Raw genomic sequence first — 17,407 nt, forward strand, 5'->3', positions numbered from 1 at the left:
CCCCCCCCCCCCCCCCCCCCCACCCAGCTCTTTGTATGCTCGCAGATGGCAAGTCAGCCATGCACTCTCGCTGCAGGCTATCAGGGATTTTTTTTTGATGTTTCAGCAGTTGTGTGTGTGTATATGCTGCAGTCGCTCCTGCAGCACAGGTTTAGTCACGGGGAATCCCCTGGTGACTCTGACTGTAGGTTCGACTGCTCACTGGCCCACGGTGCCCTTCACAGGTCCTTACAGAGGACACAGAAGCTCCCTCTCCGCTGTCAGCCAGGCAGGGTCGGCCCGGCTTGTAGGCTGTGCGGGGAAAAGAAGCCAGTTGTTTTGTCTATAATCATTAACCGACTTCTCTCCTTGGATTTCCTGCTTCCTCCATCTAAAACAAACAGTCCCTAGCGACCCACGCTGTAGTGCCTCACTGGCAAGCAGCACAAGCTACCCTGCCCCCCACCCTCTTATTCTTTTTTTATTTTTCTAATTTCTCTCGCCTCTTTCCTTTCCTCTTGTCAGTCACTCCCTAACTGACTTTGTGGCAACTGCCCACTCCCCCCTCCCCCTTCTCCTCCCGCCTTCGCTCACTTGGTGGTTCTCTATTTTTATTTTTTTTTTAACAGCTAATCTGGAGATGAATGAGAGCTCTCGCTGGACTGAAGAAGAGATGGAAACTGCCAAAAAAGGTAATGCAGTGTAAACCTTTCTTCTCCCTGTGAAGTATAAAGTCAATCTAGTCGCTGTGTATTACAACAAGAGTCGCCGAAAGAAAGAACACTCGCAGCAGTTCAAGCACAGTGGTTTTTTTTGAAAGCACAGACGAGTGATGCGGCTGTGACTTCCTGTCAGTGAGGCAGCTACCACCACGTGCTGCTAGTGTGTGTCAGTCTGCCTGGACTGGATCCGTTGCTCTTTAGAGCCGTTTCCCCCGTTGTCTCTCTGGGTCAAGGCGACCTGTCTTTTTTTTTTTTTTTTTTTTTTATCACGCAGGCTGTAAAGTCTACCTCTTATCAGCCAGCCCCTGTAAATGCAGCAGTCATTAACTCAACATGACTGAAGATTAGCGAGAGGCCCATGGCTGATTCACAGAGGTCGCTGACCTCCTGCTCATTTTCCTATCGCCAGCGCTCTGCGTGAGTGTGTTCCACGGTGTTTGTTGCGTGCGGTCCGTTAGTCTCGATTACTGAAATGATCAGCCCCTCACCTTCAGTGGTTTCTAATGCGTCCTGCTCTTTGGATAGGAACTCCCCCCACTGGTCCGTTGCACCAAGATTGAGGGTCAGATCTGGTTCTTATCTGATCGGCTAGTTTTACATGTTCCCAGTAAATGTGATCTGTGTTGCAGTCAGTCATGTTGATATTTATAAACATCTTATCTTTGACTCCTCGCGTTGCCAAACGTCTGCCTCAGCTGTGTATTTACATGCCTCTCCTTTTTTTTGTGTGTTTTTTAGGTGTTTTTGTAAATATTGTTCCATCTTTGTAATGTGGAGCCCTGCTTTCTGTACTTGACTCAACGCAATTTCATTGCAAATTCATGGCTGCTGCTTTGTGGCCATATTAGTAGATGATGAGTCATCTTTCTTTGTGTGACTCTCAGTTCTGCTTGTGACTAACTTAGCCTGTCTTCCCTTGTAATCAACAGTGGATGAAGGGCCTCTTGCAAGCAAGCAGCTCTCAGCAGCTTAAGCGTGATATTTAAACCACATTTGGTCATCGTTTATCGCATCGGTCTCCTGCTAAGTGTGTGTATAGTGTCTCCGGCAATTTTAGGTTTGTGTATACATATGGGTTTGTGTGTGTTTATAGGGTTATTTTTTTTACGAAACTGGTGCTGGCCTGGCTTGGAACACAGTCCTGTGTAGTAATCCTGGTTAATGTCTTCAGTTCCATTCTCCTGCACTGGGATTAGTGGGGCTCTCCATCCCAGCGGATTAGCCTGGCAGCTTGGTGGGAGCAGGGCTTCTATGAAAGGTTTATGTAACCACAACCACAGAGCCCCAGCTACAGTCCGGAGGGCCGAAAGGGGAGGAGTTGCTCTCGCCGTTTTTCATCAGTTCTAACAACCACCCCCACACCTGCCGAAAGGGATTCCCCTTCCAAGAACTCGCACTCCAAGATCATAACTCCGCCCACACAATTTCCTCATAGTATCTCCCTTGCAGGTGCTTGACATGTATATGTTTTAAGGGGGCTTAGGTGTCCTGATGTTAATGTGTTTATCCCATTGAGCTAAACAGATCAGAATAATGGCATTTATAGTGCCTGGCAGGACATTGGCATTCCGGCATGGCAGCACCAGCCAGCGCTGCCTTCAAGGATGGCGTGGATAGATCACGCTCGTAAAGACTGCTACTTCATACGAGGGACGGCCGGTCTTTGTAAAGCCTCTCTCTTACAGCCACCAGTTCTGCGTGCGTGTGTGTGTGGGGAAACGGTTGTGTCTGCGTGCACTTGGTCCAAGGTGTGTGTGTGTGTGTGTGTGTGTGTGTGTGTGTGTGTGTGTGTGTGTGTGTGTGTGTGTGTGTGTGTTTGCATGTGCACCCTTCTTGGCTTGCGTTTATGTAAGTGCACTAATCTGGCAGGCCTTGCTTTGGGTGCAAGCAGGCAGGCGGCTTGATAATGGCCCCTGTGCTCTGCTCGCTGGAAGAGCACATTTAAAAGGAGCAGCAGGTAGAGAATGCCATGTTTATATATTTTCCTTCACCTCCACTGTTGCTCCATCTCCGCCTCTCGTTCTGTCCACGTCCCCTCGGACGGGAGATGGCAGCGGCCCAGATTGGCAAAGGCTGTGGAGGATTTGGCAAGCGCCTCTTTTCCCCACTCACTTTGTCTCTCCCCTCACTCCGTGTTGTTATAGACTGGAGAGACTGGAGAGAGAGAGGTTCACATTCAAGATGAAAAGCAGGTCAGTCAGGGAAAAATGTGAAAGCCTTTATGCTTTCTCATGGTATCAACATCAACTAAACCCCTCCTCCCTCCCTGTCTCCCCCTTCCTCTCACTTTGCTTACTCTCCACTTCTGTATCCTTTCCTTCTCTCCATTGTCTCTGGCTCAGTGGCTCTGCTCTCTCTCTCGCTCTCTCTCTCTCTCTCTCTCTCTCTCTCTCTCACTGCTCTCTCTCTATATCTCACTGCTCTCTCTCACTGCTCTCTGTTTACTCTTGGACTGCCTGAGTGTGTGTTTGCGTCTGTGTGCTAGAGTATTAACAAGAGAGAGAGGGTTCGAGTGTGTGTGTACTCGCTCACTCATGCATGTGTGTGCATGTGCGTGCCGCGGTGCCTGCTGGCAGACTGAGGTAGGGGGAGGGACGTACCGACCGACCGAGAGAGGGAGGGAGGGAGGGAGGGAGGAAAAAAAAAATAGAGATAGAGGAGAGATCAGATGAGGGGAGAGAGAGGCTGAGCACATAGCACCGCCCAACAGTCCCACTTTCCTGTGGAAGTCTTCCCAGACGACCGCCATTGGGGAGAGACACGGCGGAGAAGAACAGACCAGGCGCTCACCGGAGCTCAGGGAGGACGGAGTGAGAGGAAAAGGAGGGCAGAGGCCAGGAGCATGTGCTGTTTCAGAGCATATCAACCTGACACCGGCTCAAGTATCAAGCCAGCTGGCAGGAAGAGCGCAGAGTCTGAGCTGTTTTCACCTCCTCTGCTCTGGATCGGAAGGCCCGGCCCCGAAGAGCTTCCCGGCCGTCCCCTCTAGAGATCAGACCGTCTTGATACTGTTATCCACCGCGGGGCCACGAGACGACGGCCGGAGTGACAGGCATGTGACAGACAGGAACAACCACTTTCTGGCTGCACCAGGTGTTGATTTGACTTTTCTCTGGGAGGAGCTTATGGGAATACCGTGTTCTGATTGGCCGTGAGGCTACCACCTGCTTCAGTATCGCGGCTGCTGATTGGATGTTTGTTCCTTGTGCGTTTCCTCCAGCAACTAAGGCCCCGAGTCAACCAGAGCTGCTTCAGGATTGCACTTTGTGTGCTTGCATATAATGGATATAGCTTGAGGTCATAACAAAGGGACCTTTGACTTTAAGTTAATTCATTTGATATTGCTTCAGGTTCAGTGGGAGCAGCAAAATGTTTGTCTTGTTTGAGTGTGTGTGTGTTATAGCATGCTACTGTTTGTGTTTGTGTGGAGGGCGTCTGACTTGTATGGCAGTCCACCCCTCCCCTCTAGTGGGACAGCTGTAAAAGGTTAATAAGTGTCGGTCATGTGTCTCACTCTTCTTGTCTTCCTCGGAGAAGCTTTCCTGGCGATGCCTTTTAGTGGCGGCGATGAATATTTCAGCTGAAAAAGCTCTTCCACTTTAACACTTGACAGGTTGTAGGTGCACAGCAGCTTTTAGACACCAGCAGCTCAGACTTGAAGATCACCTTTGCTTGTTACAGTCGTTCTTTTTATACTGACGTTATTAAATTCTCCGAATGACAGTGAATGTTATACGTCTGGCTTTTACCGCCCTGTTGGCACACTCGATCATATTTCACGTGATTTGTTTATCTTCCTATCTTGGTTATCATTCACATAAATAAATACAGACTTGTGAACATTATCGTAGAAGTTAAACCTCTAAACACCTAACCGACCCAGCTTTTATTGCAGCTATTACTTATTGATAGCATTATTGAGTAGAGAGTTGCTATCAGAGTCAGTCTTTCTGATTAATCTAAGAGCTGAAATGACCGGGCTGTAAAACAGCTGTCCTTCCTTCTCCTTTGGCTCAGACTCCTGCCTGTTGTCCTACTGCCTCCATTAAGCGATGAGATGCAGAGACCTGTGAACCCGTGTCCAAGGTCATCCCAGGAGGTGTTGGCTCTGTGCCTGTTAATAACACCACCACCACCTCACAACCCTTTGAGAGGCTTTGCTGTTGCCAGGACCTGTCAGGCTGGCACAGGAAACAAGTGGGTGGTGTAAGCTAAGCCTCTTACAACACACACTGTTAATGAGCTGCCTTTAGCTAACAGCAGACTCTGGGGGGACGACGACACTGGAGCAAAGTCTACGCTATCTGTCTTTCTCGCTCACTTGCTCTTACACACCGACTGCTCTATACGTCTCTTCTTTTAGCACACATGCAGTGTGTGTGTGTGTGTGTGTGTGTGTGTGTGTGTGTGTGTGTGTGTGTGTGTGTGTGTGTGTGTGTGTGTGTGTGTGTGTGTGTGTGTGTGTGTGTGTGTGTGTGTGTGTGTGTGTGTGTGTGTGTTTCGTGACGGGTTGATCTATCACAGCTCCGGCCCAGCGGGTGCCTGCAGACTGTGAGGCACAATCATGTGGTTGACTGAGTAAAGGACCGGGGCTTCTTGGAACTGGGTCACATCAAAGTCAGTCAGAATATGACACAGAGTGACCCCCCACCCAGTTGGGAGAGTTGGTGATGTCATTGGTATGAGTGACGGCTCAGCCACCACACTCGCTCTCCCCTCACGCTGCATCTCCGTCTCCCCCCCTGTCTCTACTTAGGACGCATATGGCATCAAGCCACGCTGCTGCTGGGAGAGTGGGACTGTGTCTTATGTTGCATCCTGAGCTAAACTCCCAGGCTGTGTTACCGGTTTAACAGCTGTATAGAGACAGATGTTTATGACTATTGACTTATCATTGAGAGACTTCCATACTGTGCACTTGGAAGAGATTGTGGTTGGAGATATTGATTATGGTATATAAACCAAAAATAACCAGTACATTTACAATCTTTACAACAAGTGCACTATGCCCGGCTTGCATCATTTTGTTTTACAACTGGAGAGAGACGATCATTTGATTATGGAGTGGGGATGTAGTAGTCGTGCAAGGCCGCATGTCCACCATGTGCAGCTGTCTTTGTTCCTGTCCTGTCCTAATCCGTCTTCCTGTCCCATCTGTTATTTCCAGGCCTTCTCCAGTATGGTAGGAATTGGTCCGCCATCGCCAAGATGGTGGGATCCAAAACCGTGTCGCAGTGCAAGAACTTCTACTTCAACTACAAGAAGAGGCAGAAACTGGATGAGATTCTGCAGCAGCATAAAATGAAATCGGTAAACACAGGGACAGTTTTTGAGAGTCATATTTGCTCCATGTGATGTTCAAGAAGTCATTAATGTGTTTTTGTGTACAACCAAGCTATACGATTGTGTGCGGTTTTGAAGATTATTGACTCCCCAGGCTGTTTTTATTTAGTGTGGTTTTGCTTTGACCCAGGAGAAAGAGCGAAAGGCCCGCCGTAAGGGCAAAGCCCTGCAGAATGAGGAGACCAGTGCCCCGTATGCAGCAGAGGAGGAGGAGATGGAGGGCTCAGGAGCCAGTGGCAATGAAGAGGAGGCCCCTGAAGATGGAGAAGGTAAACCACTCCCAACAGCGACATGCTAACAGACAAAAGAAAACTCTGTATAAATCGAAAGGCTCTCTATTTAACCATCATTTGATAATTGAGGTTTTACAGTAGTACCGTGGTTTAAACACAGTTCTGCGTCAACATTTGCAAGTGCAACCTTTTCATGAAGCCTGTAATGGTTGTTGTTTCCGAGACGTGTTAATTCAACTATGTATTTATTATTATGGTTGTAGTTAGTGGTGGTGTACTGGAGCGCATTATCGTGAGGGTTTTTAATATTCTATCCCATCGTATTTTTAAATGGGGTGGGCGCGACATTAGAGACGCCTTCATATAATGCCGTCCAGTTCAACACCACTGCAAACTAAAACACATTTAGTGGAATTAACACCTTTCTGGCAGTGTCGATACGAACTAAACATTTATTATCTTTGAAATGGCAGAATGTATGGCTCAGCTGTTGTATTGGATTGCCTCAGATTGTACAGGTTTACCTAATAACATGTCCGCCGATAGTATGTAATGTTGTGTAACGGCAACACTTTTGGAGTAGCTTTGGAGTTTGCTTGAAGACTTATACTCTGAAATGACGGATTCAAAAGCCCCGCTGTAGAAGTAGACTACGTAGAGCGCACGTTCACAATAGAGCGCTAAAGCCCCGGGGGATTTTGTCCATCATCCCAATTGGTTTTGAGTTCCTCCTTATTGTACAGTGAAACCTGATTAGGTAGGAGACTGGCACTGTGAAGAATCTGGTTGAGCAGAAAGAGGTGGGGGGGGGATGAAAGAGAAAAGGACAAGGAGATATAACATGATTTACAGTAGAAGCCCAGTCGTGTCGTCTGATCCGCGTTTCCTTTTGTCCCCCGTCCCTTCCAGGTGGAGCCAACAACAGCTCTGATACGGAGAGCTTGCCCTCGCCACACTCATCCGATGACAGCAAGGCTAAGGAGGAGGGCTCGGGCAGGTCAAAGGCCAGCTCCACCACCGGGGACAAGGAGGCGTCCGGGTCAGACATGGGCCAGGCAGGGGATGAGAAACCTCCAGTCAAGGAAGATGCCGAATCCGCCATCAAGCAGGAGATAAAGACGGAGATGGGCGAGCCCAGCAAAGAGCAGCTGCAGCCAAGTTCCCCCAGCGATGCCATCGATAAAAAACCTCCTACTGCAGAGCTGGAGGAAGGTAAAAGCTCCACCAAGAGCTCCAAGAAGGACCACGGGCCCAGAACAGGGTCCCATGGGGACAGTGACTCTAGTGCCACTTGCAGCGCTGATGAAATGGAGGAGACGGACAACACGGACAAGAACAGGTAAGAGCTTGTAGCAATCATTGGGCCTGCTTGAGATTATTAGAGTCTAAAGGGCTTCTGGTTTTGAGCAGTAGATTACTTGGTGTCCTACTATTGTGGTGTACCTCAGCAGATACCAGAAAATACAGCAGCGAGGGTTCTGAAGTGTTGTTGGTTGCCTAGTTACACTGTACAGCAGGAAAGCCATATTTGGCGAGCCGTGTGTGGTTGCAGGTTGCTCTTTTCTATCAACAGATTTTATTTTTACTTTGTATGAATTAATTCATACACGTGTGTGTGTGTGTGAGTATATAAGTTTGTGTATGTGTGTGTATATATATATATATATATATATATATATGTACATATGTGTGTATATGAATGAATGAATGAAGCTGCAAGAAATGGGTGTCAAAGTGCGTGGGCGGAGTGATTAGTCTTGTTTGCACGGTATTTGTTCAATTCTTTCCATGACAGCAGACTGCATGTACTGGCAAAGCCGGGGGAAAAGCTGCCCTCCCTGCCAAAGCAAACAAAGGGAGTGTGTGTGTGTGTGTGTGTGTGTGTGTGTGTGTGTGTGTGTGTGTGTGTGTGTGTGTGTGTGTGTGTGTGTGTGTGTGTGTGTGTGTGTGTGTGTGTGCGCACGCGCACACTTTTGTGTTGTTGTGCATCAAAGTGTGTGTCTGTCTGATTCCGAGTATTTTGTGTGCTTTCGACAGATGTGATAGACATGGATATGGATTTTTACTTGCAATCCGTTTCCAGTCTCAGCCTCTGTCAACACACACACACACACACACACACACATCCCTTGTATTCATCTTTTTTCTTTTGCCCTCATTTGATTACTTAAATACCTTGTGACTGAGGATTTGTGTCCTCCGCGGGAATTGTTACGCAGGCATGTGGGATGGAAACACAATCAGAACCTCTGCCCTCTTTTTCAAGTGTTTTCTTTTTCTTAATCGTTTTAAAATAAATATATGAACTCTCACGCAATGTGTTTGGAATGAAGCGGGCAAAAGCCAATAAGAGAAGGCACACAAACTTATTTCGGTCTCTGTGTGTGTCTAGAATGACTTCTCCGCGGCCAAGTCTCCTGAACTACACTCACGATGGGGTCATATCGTCCCCGCTGCAGAAGCCCATGGACCTGAAGCAGCTCAAACAGAGGGCTGCTGCTATACCACCCATTGTGAGTCACTACTTAAACTGTGTTTTTCATTTATCCACTCATCCATCACACAACAGATGGGTAAAGAGTATCTCAGGCTTCTCCAGCCGTGGAAAGTGTCTCTGACCACGGTGGTGTTTTGTAACAGAAAACTGAGTTGCCCAGCCCTCTTTCTCACACACACACACACATTTCCATTGCAGTGGTATCAATGCTATCTCTGTTTCTCTGCTGACAGTGATAACAGCATAGCAGGTGGAATTGTTAAGTCATATTTGTATAAAATAAGCCAGCCAGATGGAGGATGATGGGAGAGATTGCTTTGTGGAGAAGAAATTAGATCCCAGGCATTAGAGAAACATTAGCTTACCAAGAAATAAGAGATGTTTATTTGCCATCATGTTTATCAGATACTGTATGTGGCTAACCATATGTCGAATGCCAGGAAGGAGTCGCTTTGTGTGTGTGAGGTGTGATTGTAACCTTTTTTCTTTTCCCCTCATCCTGTGTGTGTGTGTGTGTGTGTGTGTGTGTGTAGATGCCAGACGCCTCCATGCAGGGCGGTCAGCGGAGTGGAGGTGGCAAGGCAGTGCTGCCCCCTCATGCCCTGGCATTGTACCAGCAACAGATCACCATGGCTCACGGGGAGTCATCTCAGGAGGTCAAAATGCAGCAGCAGCTTCCAGGCCAGCCGGGCAAACAGCAGCCGTACACCTTGCAGGGAGACCGAGACAGGGAGGCTCTTCACAGCAGCAGTCCTCGTATGCGCCCTCGCAGCCCCTCCACCAGTGACAAGGATGGTACGCACACCTGCATCACGACAGAATCAACCCTGATAAATCGCCAATGTTACCCGTCACGTCAATACTTCACCAGTCCGATAGTATTGAGAGATAGTATAGGATGTTTAGGAAGCTAAAGTTACAAATACAGGAACCCCTCTCACAATCGCCAGCATTTCTTTTTTCCCCCATGTCGTCATTTTCTTTCTCTGTGATCCCTAATGTCACCGTTGTGCAGGCTGTATGCATGCGTGTAAACTTGGTACATTGTTGTCAATTTTACAATGAAGGATTAATGGAATCACGGCAACAAGATGAGCAGAGGACTCGTGAAAAGTTTAAAAGAAAATGGAGGTTAATGCTGCATAATTTGCCATTTTAGTAGCGTTTGATCTAGTTTTACTTAGTTGGTCCTTGCTACATGCTCTAACCTTGATTCTGGGTTCTCTAGTGTTTAGGGTATTCAAGTGTTTCTGGGACACTCGTGGAGAGGGAACTGATAAATGATTTGCTATTGACCCAGAAGTCAGTGCAGCTACTGTGAGCTTGTGGAATGTGAGTCTCTGAGAGTACAGTGTAAGACAAAGACGTGTCTTTTACAACCAACTGGGCACCGCAGCAGCAGCAGCTGGGAACACTTAACATACAGCATCCGCCTTTTCATGCCATTCTTAGCAAAATCTTAAAAAGCTCTTCACACAGTGTCTGACTCGGAGGCAGGTGTGATATATTTCTCAGCTCCATTGTAGCTACTATCGACTAACATGTGGCTGTTGGTGAAAACAAAAGTCCCGCCGCGTTGCAACAGTAGCGAAAGTGTTTTTTTGTAGTTAGTGCATGTTCTTTTTGTGTGAGAGAGAAAAATCTGTGAGGATGCGATGATCTGTGGTGTGTTTGTGTCCCTTCAGAGCTGGAAGGCAACGAGAGGTGGTTACTGACCCTCCTGCAGGGATTAAGTAGGTTCACCCCTTGCCACACCATTCCCTTTAATAACACCTTAACCACACTGCAGGGTGATCACCTCCTCTGTTGGATTTTTACTGTGTGTACTTTAAAATATTAGCAGTGGCTTGTTGTGTATGTTGGCGTATTAATTCAGTGTTGATGATATCACCCTCGCTGGGAAGTGGCGTGAGGGGTTCTGTGTGCTCGTAGACACCAATGACATTGGTGTTGATGTTGTCGACAACATCAGGGAGCTGCGGCTGAAGGACAGCTTCTTGGATTAGTGGCAGGTCTAGCGGAGTGTTGCGCTTTTTGTCCTGACTCTGTGTGTTGTTGTTGCAGAAAAGTCCCGGGCTTTCTCCCCGCACGGTGAAGCCAAGAAGCAGGCGCTGGGCCCCGACGACCTGAGGACCTCCAACCTGGGCCGACCGGTTCTCTCCCCGTACCCCATGTCCCCACGAGACATGGCCAAGATCAGTCACGACCAACACCTGCTCCACTTCAACTGTGAGTCCTCTTCTCTGTCCGGCCCGGTCTCTATATTCTTAACACGCCTCAGATGTCATTTGTGTTGAATGTTGCATTACAATAACTTTGAACAAAACCTCTACAATAGTCAAATCTCATTATCTGTCTCGCCTTTCAGCGTTCCAGCAAACCGGCCACCCCTCACTCGCTAATCTGCCACAGGACAGTGGAAGGCTAGCAGCAGTGAGGCCCCTCACGATGCCAGAGCCTCCGCCACTCATTTCCTCCACCAAGCCAGGCGGCTCCATCACACAGGTACAGCACCACAAAAATGAAAACCAGGGCTTCTACATGGTCATATTTGGCCCACAGAAAACAAAAATGTAATATTATTATTAGGTTTTTTTAATATAATCTCAGTCGCAGATGCTACAAAAAAATATGAATGCAACAAAAGTAGAATCTGACACACGTATTTCTACGCTAGAGCAATAATAATATAAATCACCATTTTGACCGAATGCTGGTTTCTTCAGGGCACCCCAGTGCAGTTGCACAGCCCAGCTCATGGGTTGGACCATGGGAGGATGACCCCCACGCAGATGGGGCTGTCTTGGATGGATCAAAGGAAAGTGGGTGAGTAAAAAAAGGTTTTACTTTCTCAACACAACTGATATTGAGGTCTGATGCATCCCTATAGACACGTCTCCCTCATCACTGTTTCTCTGTTTGTCCCTTGGTTTTTCCAAACTATGCAGCCGGTCCTTTTCCTGTGATAAAGCAGGAACAGTTGTCCCCTCGCAGCTCCTCCTCTCAAGCCGACAATATGCCAACCCAGGGGTCGCCTCATGATGCTGGACGTGGTGGGTGCCTCGCCTTGTCTCTTATTTGATTTCCATCTGCAGTAAACTGGTATCAGCGTTTTGCTTTTGCGTCTTTCCCCTTTCCTGTGTAGTGTGTTACCAATTATATCACGCATCTTGGAAAACACTCATATTTAAATGTGACTGTTTTGCCGTACGCCCTTGGATAACAAAGTAAAATCATGAGTTTTCCCACATGTTTGGTTCAGCTTTGTCATGCTGAAAAGATTAACCTCCTCAGCATGACAGTGACCCGAGGCACGCAGCAAGGACCACACTGGAGCCACTTTGGGACAAGTCTCTGAATGTACTTGAGTGGCCCAGGCATAAACTTAAATCTCAGCTGGAAATCAGTGGAGAGTTGAGTTTGCTGAAGCACATCTAATCTGACAGAGCTTGAGAGGATGTGAAGAATGGGAGAAACGGCCCAGATCCATGTGTGCAAAGCTAGTAGACGCAAACTCGAGGATATTCAAAGTAATTACTGCCAGTGGTGTCTCAACACAGTTCTCCTTTTTTATACAAAGTTGGGGAACTTAATAAAGCCACGCTTTCACTCTTACATTAGTAAACACAGTGTTAAGACTGAATGTTGGGTATAAATACTACTGTAAATACAACAGCGTGTGACTTGATTCCAGCCATGCTCACAGGCTTTCTGACCAAATCAAATACTCTTAGTGCTGTTTTTCTTTCTTAGCATCTTTACAAACTATACTATCTTCACAGGTTCTATTCCAGCTGTTCAAGGGGGGAGCATCACTAAGGGTATCCCAGGGACCAGAATGCATCCAGATTCCTCAATCTCCTACCGAGGGGGCTCCATAACTCAGGTGAGCTCAGATCAGAGTCCTCGCTAAGGCTGTAGTTACGATACGCGAGTGAGGAATGTCTGACGATCACTGTTGAGCTTTGCTGTGGATACTATACTGCACAGTGTACACTTGAGTTAAAATAGACCCACATCAAATGTAGTCTATTTGAGAGCGAGTAACTTAACATGCAGGGAATATAGATATTAGTAATTGTTGATTTAGGCATATTTTGATTTCTGTTACAGTGACGGAGGGAGTCTGTCACTGTAACAGAACAGAATCTCCCATTCGTGCAGTTTATAGCTGTGTTGGGTGTGGCAATCCTGGTGTGAGTGTGTTATGAATATTCTGCTGACAGTGTTCAAATGTGAGTAGTACATTACGACAGACTACTGGCAAACAGTTATCTTCCCCTTTTTATTTGGAGAACCTCTGAACAACCTTTTAAATTGGTTCAGATTAGTTTAAAAGTGAACCACTGTGAATGAGCCGTTAGGAAGGTAAGGAGAGACTTGTTAAAGGAAACTAATGGTATACTGTATATAGTTGGCCTAGTGTTTCCCCTCAGATCAATGTGCAGCAGTGGCTCAGTCGGGTTAATGCGATTTGCTTCGGCCAGGGTCTGATGGATGTAAATAGTGAACTGAAACTGACGGTTAAACTGTGTCACAGGTTATGATAGTAGCAGCAAATATGGCTGGAACACAGACAACCCACCCTCCAGAGTTTTTCATTACTACACACCTCTTCTGATTGGTTTGCAATAGTTTTTCCAAAATCCATTCTGTCATTTGGCCCCTGCCCCATATTGTTGAAAGCCACGTCTATCAAACAAGCAGCCTTTGTGTCACTGGGCGTTTTATTACTTATTACTTATGATGGTTAAAGATAAAGAGAGCAGCGGGTTTGTTTAGACGTCATTTGGCGAGCTAAGTGCTGTGGCTGCTGGATTTCCCTCCTGCTGTGACATAACCACCAAACTCAGTGACCCTGTCGCTCTAGCAACAGGTACTGTACCGCGTCTGTTCCCCTATTGTATTTATTCCAGACTCTGGCTAAACCTCGTCATTGATATGCTCAACTGTAATATCACATCCAGCTGATATTTAAGAGAAAACAAGGCTGTTGTCCAGTGTGATGGATTAGTAAGGAGAAAGCGATAAAGCACAATCAGTGCCGTTGTGGAGGGGGAAGCTCATTTGTTTGTTTAGCTTGCAGCCGGATTACCACCCTGATATATCAATGTTGCACTTTCTCAGGGAGGAGATGAGGACTGCTTTCGTCAGTGCCATCTGATCCTGTAAACACCACACTCCCCATTACACAGAAACGTACTATTCTGGCCTTCAACCTTTAGCAGCGTCTTCTTGGAAAAGCTGCAACTAATAGACAAGAAATGTGATCTCAGGCACTACTGCGTCTGCTGCCCCCCCCGCTCTCCTCATGCAGGGTAGAAATATGACTCACGCTCGCGGTACGAGTGATGTGACTCAAGGTTTTAACAAAAAGCCTGTTGTCGTCTATTGCTGCACCTCCGCTTCCTCTGAGAGCACTACTTTGTATTTCAGAGCTGTGTTTGTTTTGTTTATTTATTTTGGATCACTGTTATCTGTCACCATTGTAACAAAAAGCTCTTTCTGGGGCACAAACACTTCAAGAAACGGAATAAATGTTTTGTATTATGCGTTACAGTCGGCTCCAATTCAACAGTCCTGAGAAGAGAGACAAAGACTGTTCCGAGTCACTTGCACTCATCTGTGCCATAATAGCATCAGTCAGCATTGTTTTTGTCCATCTCTGTCTCTTTAAAAGCCCTCCGAAGCTGTTATCTAAACACATTTTGTGGAGGGCCTTTATAACAGTTAGTTAATTATTCTATTTAGTAGCACTGTAGCTATAAAACACAGTCTGTTGTTTTGTCGTGTATCGTATCTACTGTAAAGTTTCATGATAGTGATTATCCCTAATAAGGGATATTTAGGCCACGTCACAAACTTTTTAGTGTAATCTCTTTGACATTTTAATATATTCCCCTCAGTGAATTTCACAGTATCCATCCAACAGTGTAATTGTGGGCTTTGCCTTTTGCTGCTACAGGCCTGTGCCATTAGTCAGCATGGATGAGTGCTGTTTCCATAACCTGGTGCTGCCTGAGAGAACTAGTTTGAGTTGGTTTGCTGAGAACGAGGCTTGATTGATTACGTGACTTTGGAATGTGAAGTTCTGAAAATAGTCCGGCTTGACCAAAAATTAATTTCGTGGCTCCTCTCTTGGTCACAGGGGACGCCAGCTGATGTGCTGTATCAGGGGACCATCAGCCGTCTGATCACAGAGGACAGCGCCAGTCGAGCTGAGAGGGAACGGGACGAGGCCCTCTCTAAAGGCCATGTGGTCTACGAGGGCATCAGTGGGCACATTCTCACATATGACCGTAAGTACATCAGCTTAAATGATATGAATAAATAATGATTAGGTCTCATTGATTACTCGCCCCACACTAAGACGCATTGTTTAAGTTATTATAGTAACGTCTCTGTCATCTGCAGGCCCACCTTCTCAGAACCCTAAAGATGAGGGCCGAGGCCAGTCTGGGGAACTTCTCGGCCTAAAGCGTCCGTACGACATCATGGAGGGAGGCATCGTAAGAGGACTGCCTTTGAGGGATTCCATGTCTGCTGCCAACTGTGAAGGTAAGAGACGACCGCCTTAACCCCGTGTCCTGCTCACAAAGGCCCACTGTATGAAATCCCTTGTTTTACCCTTGTTGAATCACATTTAACTCTCGTCGATGAACTCATTCACCTTACACCTCACTGCTCCTTCCTCCCTACCTCAGGTCTGATTGGTCGAGCCATGCCTCACGATAGGGACAGTCCTCACCACACACCTTACAAGGATCATCACATCCGTGGCTCCATCTCACAAGGTAGGATGACGCCTCACTAACACACATGAGCATGTGATTTTTTTTCTTCTTCCTCCTTTATTTTAAAAACTCTCATACCCTTCTGCTGGGCGAGATCCAAGATTGTTCCCACTCTGCTAATGTTTCTGTTAAAAACCTCAGCATCATCATTTATGTCTAAATCTAATCTTCTCGAGAAGAGAAACATCTTTTTGCCAATCACAGATCCAAGTGACACACCAGCACAGAGAAAAGTCTTAAAGATGTTGCAGCAGATGAAATCTTTGAACTGAATCTGTTTGCAAGATTCTGCTGTTTATGGTTTTTTCGTCTCTGTTTGCGTTCAGTCTGTTTTCCTGAAGGTGCTCTCACTTCTTTAGACCGTACTCTCTATATTCTCTCAGCGGAGCTGCAGCAAAAGATAGCTTTTCCTTATTTCCTCTCAAGAAGCAGACTGTGCCAGCTTAGCAGAACTCACCCGCTGGCAGGAGTACTTTCATGTTGATTTCATATTTATCTATCTGACAGCAGTAACGTCAGATAACCATCTTGTTTCGTCTTGCTCAGAGACGGTAGCGGATGAAGCTGCTTTCAGAACCCTCACTGGTTCATCTGAGCTGATATAACTTTATCACAGCCTTTCTTCACGTCTCTTCTGTCTATTTCACTTTTTCTCAGTTCCATTCTGTCTAAATTATGAACCAACATTTTGAAGTACGCTGCCCAATAAGATTGACGATGATCTTCATGATTTTTAGGCATACCTCGTCATCTGGACCCTCAGGATGGCTACCTGAGGAGGGAGGCTAAGCAGATGAAGAGAGAGGGCTCCCCACCCCGCGGGCCCGGCTCGCTTTCCGACCCGATGAAGGGCCGAGATGCCATGGTGCCTACGGTGAAGGAGGCTGGTCGCTCCATCCACCTCATTCCCAGGGAGGAGCTCAGACAGCCTGGCAAGGAGGGCATCATGGTACAGGTACACACACTAATGCTTCATCTATTGTACTGTTTTATCAGTGTTTAAATGTCACCTTAGTTTGTCTTGCGTTTGTTGTACATCACGGTTTGTCCTCCTGTTGTCATAGTAGTACTGTTGCTATATAGATACATTTATTATTACTGTTATTGGCCCTCTCTACAATTAACTGATGAATTCCTGTTGTGTTCAGGGAACACCCATGAAGCAGGAGGCAACTGGTTCGGGGAAACGTCACGACGTCCGCTCCATTATAGCCAGTTCACCACGTTCCTACCACAATGCACCCTCCCACATGGAGATGCGCGCCGAGAGGGGCCGCTACGACGAGGCACCAAAAGGGCGGCCCAGCGCGGTGGTCAGCACGGCTAGCACTATAGCCCGCTCCTCTCCGCTCACACTGGGCTCAGAGCAGGGAAGCAAGGCTCATCATAGTCCAGTGGGCTACGAGGAGAAAGGCGCCTTGAGGGCCCCTTACCCCGGGCCTTCACACCGTGGCTCCCCTCTGTCCAGGGAGGCGAGCCAAAGGCAGCATGACGGTGGGTACACACCATACAGTCAAGCCAGCTGAAATGTTTCAGAACGAGATGGTTCACTCTTCACGCACCACAAAGGCGGTCCGTGAAATTCTTTTGTGTCCTTGTTTTAACGCCAGGTTCCAGTAAGAATCCGCCTCAGGAGCGTAAATCCACGCCAACCCCCAGGGAAATGAGTGCCACCAAATCACCCCTCCAGGGCGTTCCAGATCAACAGACCTATGAGCGTCTGCTGCAGGGTCTTGGGGCTGCAGACGTGTACCGTCGGATCCCCATAGCCTTTGACCCTGCGTCGCTGCCCCGTGGCATCCCCATTGACCCAGGTACAGCGACAGTCAAGTTAGGCTG

General features: G+C 47.2%; 1 protein-coding gene across 6 annotated transcripts in view; it reads left to right on the top strand.

The window, feature by feature from the left end:
- ncor2 (nuclear receptor corepressor 2) overlaps positions 1-17,407 on the top strand; it is a 74,575-nt gene that overhangs the window by 47,909 nt on the left and 9,259 nt on the right. For 2 of the 6 annotated variants that reach the window (XM_079162000.1, XM_079162004.1), the window contains exons 17-34: positions 609-671; positions 5,869-6,011; positions 6,175-6,313; positions 7,187-7,616; positions 8,670-8,790; positions 9,308-9,569; positions 10,460-10,507; positions 10,839-11,003; positions 11,143-11,279; positions 11,501-11,600; positions 11,723-11,827; positions 12,557-12,660; positions 14,923-15,073; positions 15,189-15,332; positions 15,479-15,568; positions 16,306-16,523; positions 16,717-17,062; positions 17,179-17,382. In XM_079162000.1, coding sequence (XP_079018126.1) covers positions 609-671; positions 5,869-6,011; positions 6,175-6,313; positions 7,187-7,616; positions 8,670-8,790; positions 9,308-9,569; positions 10,460-10,507; positions 10,839-11,003; positions 11,143-11,279; positions 11,501-11,600; positions 11,723-11,827; positions 12,557-12,660; positions 14,923-15,073; positions 15,189-15,332; positions 15,479-15,568; positions 16,306-16,523; positions 16,717-17,062; positions 17,179-17,382 — 2,970 coding nt within the window. The remainder of the gene's footprint in view (positions 1-608; positions 672-5,868; positions 6,012-6,174; positions 6,314-7,186; positions 7,617-8,669; positions 8,791-9,307; positions 9,570-10,459; positions 10,508-10,838; positions 11,004-11,142; positions 11,280-11,500; positions 11,601-11,722; positions 11,828-12,556; positions 12,661-14,922; positions 15,074-15,188; positions 15,333-15,478; positions 15,569-16,305; positions 16,524-16,716; positions 17,063-17,178; positions 17,383-17,407) is intronic. The other 4 variants (XM_079162002.1, XM_079162001.1, XM_079162003.1 and 1 more) reach the window with 4 other exon arrangements.

Source organism: Pholis gunnellus (genome assembly GCF_910591455.1).
Source record: "Pholis gunnellus genome assembly, chromosome: 6".
Taxonomy (NCBI): Eukaryota; Metazoa; Chordata; class Actinopteri; order Perciformes; family Pholidae; genus Pholis; species Pholis gunnellus.